The sequence below is a fragment of the Puntigrus tetrazona genome, chromosome 7 (genome assembly GCF_018831695.1).
Source record: "Puntigrus tetrazona isolate hp1 chromosome 7, ASM1883169v1, whole genome shotgun sequence".
Lineage (NCBI taxonomy): Eukaryota > Metazoa > Chordata > Actinopteri > Cypriniformes > Cyprinidae > Puntigrus > Puntigrus tetrazona.
This window is the reverse complement of record NC_056705.1, coordinates 1190628-1198297: the sequence shown is the minus strand read 5'-3', so window position 1 is coordinate 1198297 and position 7670 is coordinate 1190628. Positions and strand designations below refer to the sequence as shown.

General features: G+C 35.7%; 1 protein-coding gene across 1 annotated transcript in view; it reads right to left on the bottom strand.

Annotated features, from left to right (window-relative positions):
• The window catches only part of poln (polymerase (DNA directed) nu), a 46988-nt gene that overhangs the window by 4160 nt on the left and 35158 nt on the right, over positions 1–7670 (bottom strand). The window contains exons 20-25 of the mRNA XM_043243871.1: positions 7369–7451; positions 2967–3098; positions 1591–1701; positions 1436–1511; positions 619–686; positions 106–167 (exon numbers count right to left, since the gene is read on the bottom strand). Coding sequence (XP_043099806.1) covers positions 106–167; positions 619–686; positions 1436–1511; positions 1591–1701; positions 2967–3098; positions 7369–7451 — 532 coding nt within the window. The remainder of the gene's footprint in view (positions 1–105; positions 168–618; positions 687–1435; positions 1512–1590; positions 1702–2966; positions 3099–7368; positions 7452–7670) is intronic.

Sequence of the window (7670 nt, the reverse complement as noted above, 5' to 3'; positions counted from 1 at the left end):
ACTAAATAGATCACGGCTTGTTACTTTCTCTACATCCAGAAGCTCTTTCTTGTACTAAGATAAATTGACCGTCATTTAAATGAAGCTGCGTGGGTGTTCACTTACAGAGAGATTCACTCCCAAATTTTCAATGCGCTGAAGAGATTCCATGGTCTTCTTCACCAACACTGTTGATCAACAGAATATTCTCAATATTAAAATGACCAGTACTTTTGTGTCTAAACTAACTGATCTATTTAATCCCATACTGTATCATAAAAGATTTATCAATTAAATATTTTGAGTATCATTTTAGACAGCATTTGTAGCATAATATTACTATTAGTGTCATTATCTTTGTTATATATTATTATATTATGTTTAAAACTGAACTGAACTTTGACTGAAAGCAAAAATAAAATAGGCTGAAAAATGAATAAAAACTACAATTGAACCAACAATATAATAATAAAATAAACTAAAAATGTCTAAAAATTAAACAAAATATACATTTGTAAAAGCTATAATAATATAATTAATACTAAAATAAGACCACAGAAATGTTTTTTTAAATGAACTTATTTTATTATAATTATTTCTTTCATATTTATGTAACAGGATGTGTGCATTCTCCCTCACCAGCAAACTGCTCCAACTGTGAGATCTCCACTTCAAACAGCAGCTCATCATGGATTTGAGCCACCAGCCTAAAAAGATAAAGACACACAGAAACTAGAACAGTACTATCAATCTTAACATGGAGATATAATAACCAGACCATGACCACCAACCCATGATGTGTTTAGTTTCTGGAGTATGACAGCAATATTACATTAGATGTGTCAAATATTCTCATTGCTCTACACTGGTCTGGAAGCCATCTATTTCAGACACATCTCCTAATGCTCACTGAACAGAATGGAAAGAGACTCGGAGGGAGGGGCGAGGAAAAAGAACGAAGAAGGAGGGATAGAGAGATGCTAACAAAGATAAATGACTGTAATATATAGAGCTGCACTGCAAGTTGAGTGATTCACACAGATGGGCTGAGGTAGAAAACGAGAATGAGAAAATCAGGGATGTGTAGAAAGAGAAAAAAGGAAAGGTATCCTTGAATAAGAAAGATTGTATTAACATATGAAGCTAGATTAACAAATGCTGTGAAAACTATTTTCTTTGTTTGTGAATGATGTTGAACGTTCAACAAAATAAATACATGTATTAATTAATATTCTGCTTTCATTTAGTCATCATCATTTGGTTCTAAACCTATAAACCTACTTTGTTCTATGGAACATGAAACCCATACATTTACATTACATCCATACATTTAACTAACTGAAACTAACTAAAGTTTTACTGCATTTCCCATATTCAAAATGTATTATTCAGGTACACTTGGGATTATAAGAGAGGCGTGCAGTGGAAAATTGGACGGATGAATGGGTGGATGTACCTGGCAGTGTAAGAGGCAGAAGCCACTTGAGAGCAGATTTTGATCATTGCCATTTTGGCTAGGTCTGCAGCTGAGCCTGACGGGACACGCACAGCCACTGTGACTATCACAGATGTGGCAAACGTTACAAACACAAGCGGAAACGCACGTAATACCTTGTAGTACAAAGTTGACAGCCTGTCTCTCTGCTTGGTTCCGAAGGCTCCAGTCAGTGGAGTGAATATGAGGAAGGGGACGGCGCCTTCCCATTATGGACTTGACAAAACCTAAGGCATCAATAAGAAAGAACACACACAGCAACTTATACACTCATTCAGCCTTATTATACTCAGTCACTCATTCACAAGCAGACTCTTTACGAATCACTCATGCCAGTGCATTCCAGGGTAAGTCAGACAATAGGTCAAGCTTTACGCATAAACCCCTGTTGGAAAAGAGTGAGGTCAGCCAGTGGACTCATTCGGAAAATCTTTTTCCCAGAAGCACAGAGACGCCAGGGGCACAAAGTTATGGGGCACAAAGAGAGAACACTGCATGCATACATGTAACAGTGTTCAGGAATGTGAGTGGCTTAGTGCGGGCATGTCATATGAACAGATAACACTGATGATGCTTCACTGGAATATGCGTGTATTTCTCTGATGAGAACGGCATTGCATCTGTGTTTTTGTTTGTTGATTTTGTTGATTTGTTTTGGGCATATCAGTTTAAAAGTTTATGACAGTGACGTTGCCAGTCATCATCTTATGTCATCATCTGTCATCATAATCTTAATGATGAAAGAATTTTAATTACTGGGTGAACAATCCCTTTAAGACAATAAGTTTCATTCATCTAATATGTACCACATTCCAAACGGCATTAATAAAAGCGTCTCTAAAAGTAAAACTGAACAAATGGTGGGTGGAAACGCACACTATCCAGCAATACGCGTATCCTATTCAGTGAAGCTGCATCGGCTGTCTCTAGCATGCACAGGTTGCAAATGTGGGGGAAAAAAACCTCAGAATGGATTCTAAAATGTTTCTAAAATTCTGGATCACTGAATAACAGAAGCACACATTATATGTTGATGTGCTGTCCACAAGGCCTTTACATTTCTGCCTGTTAATCATTCACACTTAACTAATACTTTATGTCCCTTTTTATTTTGCTACCTTGCATTGTTCTTTACTTTGACACACTGCATTAATATTTCTTACTACAATAAAACACACCAATCAACATTTATACTTCATACTTTAATATAATAGTGAAACCAAACTGTAAATTGGATATTTTAAAGCAACACTCAGCTGAAACTAGAGGAAATATAATGGCAGCAGAAAATGTTACTATTGTAGTCACAGCAGGAAAAGCATGTGTGACTTAAGTTCACACCATGGTGTAAAAACAATGATGTGTGTAATATCAGTGAAATTGTGGATAACAGCAGTTCAGTATACACAGTGAACTGTAAAGTGAGTGAGTTTTGTGAAAGAGTGTCTGTTTCGTTTTTTCAGCTCTACTTCTGTGTTTATCAAATACACACCGTGTTTGCGGCAGTGCTGGATGGTGTGCTGGATGAACGCCGGCACCTCTCTGTATGTCTGTAGGAAAGTGTCCTGAAAACGACTGGCCTCTACTGCACTCACACCCAGAATACCAGACAACCGCTCTCTTCCTGTGTGTCAGGGTGTTGAGAAAGAGGGAGAGAAAGTCAGTGGACAAAACAAGAGAGAACAGAAATATTCCAGGCCTTATAAACAGTTCAAGGTGAGACAAAAAAAAAACAAAATGAGGTGAGATGAGGCACAGAATGATTTTGAGAAATAGGTTAAACTGAGCACCCCATTCTCCCAATGTTGCTATGACAACAACTACCATGACAACAAATGTGGTGAAATAAAAACAACATATTATTGGAGAGTGCTTACTTTTCCCCTCTAGTGATACTGTTAATGTAAAATATCATACACAATATTGCCAACAGTTTGGGTAACACTTAATTTTTCCCAAAAATTTATTTTGTGTTTAACAGAAGAATGGCATTCATACTTGATTCAAACGATTGGTTGTGTCAATTATAAAATACATTTTTGAATAAAGATCATGACACTGAAGACTTAAGTTTAAGACATTTAAATCACAATTATAAATATTAATTAATATATTAATAAATAGAAAATTTAATAGTTAATTTAAAATGTAATATTCACAACATTTTATTAGGTCTTAAGTGTTTTTTTTTCTTTTTACCATTTTTTATTATCCAACAGGCAGTAAGGAAAACTCTCATGATGTATAAACTTAATAGCTCACCTCGCCTTATTAAGCCACACAATTTGAAGTATCATGTCCACAGCACATAAGCTGTGTGCAAGAGTTTATACTTGGGTCTAATGGTTTGTTCAGATCCCTAACCCTAATTACAGTGTTAACTACACCAGTGATGCTTCGCAAGCAGCGCTAATGAATACCTAGAAAATACTGTAGCACTGTTTGCATTAGAAATTGTGCAATACTTCAACCAAGCAGAATGCAAAGAATTTCTCATTAGTCCAGCAACAGAATTACAATTGGGGGGAAAGTTATTTTTATAAAAAAAATGTTTCTCTACAGGGCCAGATCAGAAGTTATTTAAACATTTTTTTTTTTAATAGAACAGATCTATACCTTTTTGTTTTATTAAACAAACTAAATAGCGTTATGTTATTCATTTCATTTTCATGTGCTATTTACACAATGTTTAAGTTTTTTCAATTAGGTGTCCAGGTACAGAAATCTAAAATAGCACTGCATAGTCTTCACTGTAACAATAAATGTACAGTCAAACCAAAATTTATTCAGACACCTTCAACATTTCTTACATTATCACAGTTTATTTGTTAGCTTAAATGGTAAAGCTTTTTGAGCTTTTCCGCATCTTGTGTTTGAATGCTTTAAACTCTTTTGAATGTTTAAATTGGCAAGGCTTAAAAACACATGCAAATGATAAGCAGTCGCCCATCAACTGTGCACAGCGTCTTTTTATGCTGGCCTCAGCCAGTCGGTTGAGATTGCCGTGGGCCCCTATAATTGTCACAACCTTTCACCCCACTCTCGACAGCCCTGTTTACATGACTGTGTGTCATTTCTGTCTCTACATTACGTTGCACTCTCTGTATCGCACACACAAACAAACAAACACACGTGCACGCACACACAAGTAAGCACATTTACGCTCCCCCTAGTATTTGTCAATATTAAGCCAAAAAACAACCATTTACGTTGAGGCAGAAAAATATTACATTGAGGCAGAAAAACATTGAGGCAGAAAAATATTACTATCGTTCTGTAGAATGTACATAATAAGCTGCTACAAAAACGATTAAAACTTTATTTTTAGTAAAACATATATTAAATATTAATATTCAATTCCATTTATTTTCCAATGCCTTAAAAAATGTAAATACACAACGGAATTTCTGAGGAAAAAAGGAAAAAAGACTATATGAAGAATAAATAAAACTTATTTTTATGCTTTCAAATTATTAGACAGAATTTGTTAACAATAAAACAGGTTGGAAAAAAAATACAAAATTTCATAGGAACCTAAGCATGTCACTATTAATAAATTGTGGTTAAATTGTTTAAGTTTTATGGTATAAATTTAGACATGCTTTTTGATTAATAACATTTAACTTAACCATTAAAAAGTAGTCCAGAAAAATAACTATTAAAGCTCTGAACTAAGGGGAAAAACTACAGCTGGTCACATGACATGGCTGAAACCCATGCTGCTTGCTTTAGTTTATGCACAGTGACCTGTTGAATTAAGCAGTTCATATAACAACAAGACTCAGGCTAATTTTTATCTGACCTTCTGTCTGCCTGTAATAGAGCTTATTTCTAGACAGAGAGAGATGACTATATGAAGCAAGCGAGCAGCGAAATGAAGGCAGCAGCAGGCAAGCAGAAGTGATAAAGAGTGCGTCGCTGTGCATTCTCACTGGTTGAGATCATTTGCTCTCTAGTGCCCCTCCTTTTACCTAATTACTCCAACCTCTACATCTCTAAACCATCCTTCACTCTGGGATACTCAATAGTTAGTCTCTCATATTCTGACCCACTTGTGTGTGTGGCCACCCCTCCCCCTCGCCTATGAGTGCGTGTGTATGTATATTTCTGTTTTTGATTGTCTTCTATGCTACACCTCCTTTTAGTATTCTGTAACCATGGCAATCCTCCACTTTCTGCAAGATTATCAACATATGCTGACACTGTAGCGCTCTCACCCCCTCTTTCTCTCACTCACTTTATACCAGCACTCAGTCACTCATTATTCCCTTCCGCACACTGTCTCTCTCTTTCTCGGCTTTCTTGAGATGACATTATGGTCAAAATGAAAATGTTTCGCTCTGGCACAACAAGCCGTATGCCTTTGTAAGAGTGCAATAAATGTCTGAACACAGCAACTTCAGCGCACAAACATATTGTGTTGAGCCACTTGTGAGATGCTGGACTGAAAAATATATATATATATATATGAGAGAAAAAAAAAAGATGCATTCAAGCTGACCCAGTTAAAGTAAAGTAGAACAGTGACACCCTCCTTCAGTGCCTCCACACACACATAATAAGATTCTTCTCTAGTAAGGTTGTAGTCATGGAGGCCACATTCTGGGAGATCTCTGTTAGCAACCACTATGCACAATAAGGCTCTCTGCACTTGACTCATAGAGCAAGCCCTTCAGCTTGAGCCATAACTTTTCTCTTTATTTCTTTCTATTTCTACCAATATCTATTCCCTTCTTAAAAAAATCCATTTATGTATCTCTTTTTTGCCTATGCCACAACCATGCTTATGAACAGTTTTTTTTTCCTGAATTATTTTAAATTAAAAGTGTACACTGCAATTCAAAAGTTTAGGATCAGTACGCTATTTATTTTTTCATTTAATTTTAAATTTCTAATTAAAAATAAAATGGTTCCAATTTTTTATGGATACTTTAGTATTCCAAAGTTTACGGTCATTATTTTTAAAAGAAAGAAATACAAATAGTATATAAGTGAGTTACAATATAATACATTCAGCAAGAATGCATTGATTAATAGACTAATCATAATAAATAGCCATTTATAATGTCACAAAAGGTTTCTATTTCATATAAATACTTATTCAACTTTATGTTTCTTAAAAAATTCCAGAATTTTTTTTGATCAGTTTCACAAAAATATTAAGCAGTACAACTGTTTTGAATGCTAGCATAGGTAATTCAAAAATTACATTTCTGTCATCAATTCACACTCATGTCCACACTGTCTGCTACTTTTGAATTCACGTCATATGTGCCTAAAGTATTGTTGATAGTAACGGCCTTTTGACTGTAGACATTCATGTGGGCTATCACCCTGTCAGAGCTGTCAGGATGTCATTTTCTTGCTGCTTCACAGTAATTAGTAACATTGTATTTACGGTTCAGAGGCGCACCCATGAGCAAATATGCCAACATACAGCACTTCACGGTACTGTGTGCTATAGGCACTGAAGAGAACCTATGTGGTTTAAAGTAATAGTTCACCCAAGAATAAAAAATTCTGTCACCATTTACCCTTGAGTAGTTTTTGAGTAGAATTTCTTTGGTCTACCAAACACAAAGGAAGATATTTTGAAAAAAGGTTGTAGTCAGGTAGTTTTTGATCACCATTGACCATAGTATTTTTTTTCCTACTATAGAAGTCAGTGATGATAAAAACAGCCTGGTTACAAACTTTCTTCAAAATATCTTTCTTTGTGTTCGGCAGAACAAAGAAATTCATATAGGTTTGGAACTACTTGAGGGTGAGTAAATGATTCCTTTAAGTTAGCAAAACAACATGCATAGTAAAATCGATGATAAATAATACCATGCTCTGAACTTTCTGTAGACTGTAAGGGATGGTGTGCATGCATTATAAGTAACAGTTCTCACCAGCTCCATAAACCAGAGAGTAGACGATACACTTGGCATGCTCTCTGTCCTCTAGGCTAACTCTGTCCTCACTCACACCATTCCTAAAGACAAAGACAGAGACATTTATGTAATGAAAGTGCTAGCAGTGCTGGTATGCTGGAGGCATCAGTGTTTGTAAAGTGACAGGGAAGCAGGGGCTGTCCAGCAGATGTCTTACTGGATTAGAGTAGCGGCCAGTGTTGGGTCAGTACTCGCACATTATTATAGAAAAATCTCAGCTCTTTTTGGTGAGCAACACACACACACACACACACAAACAC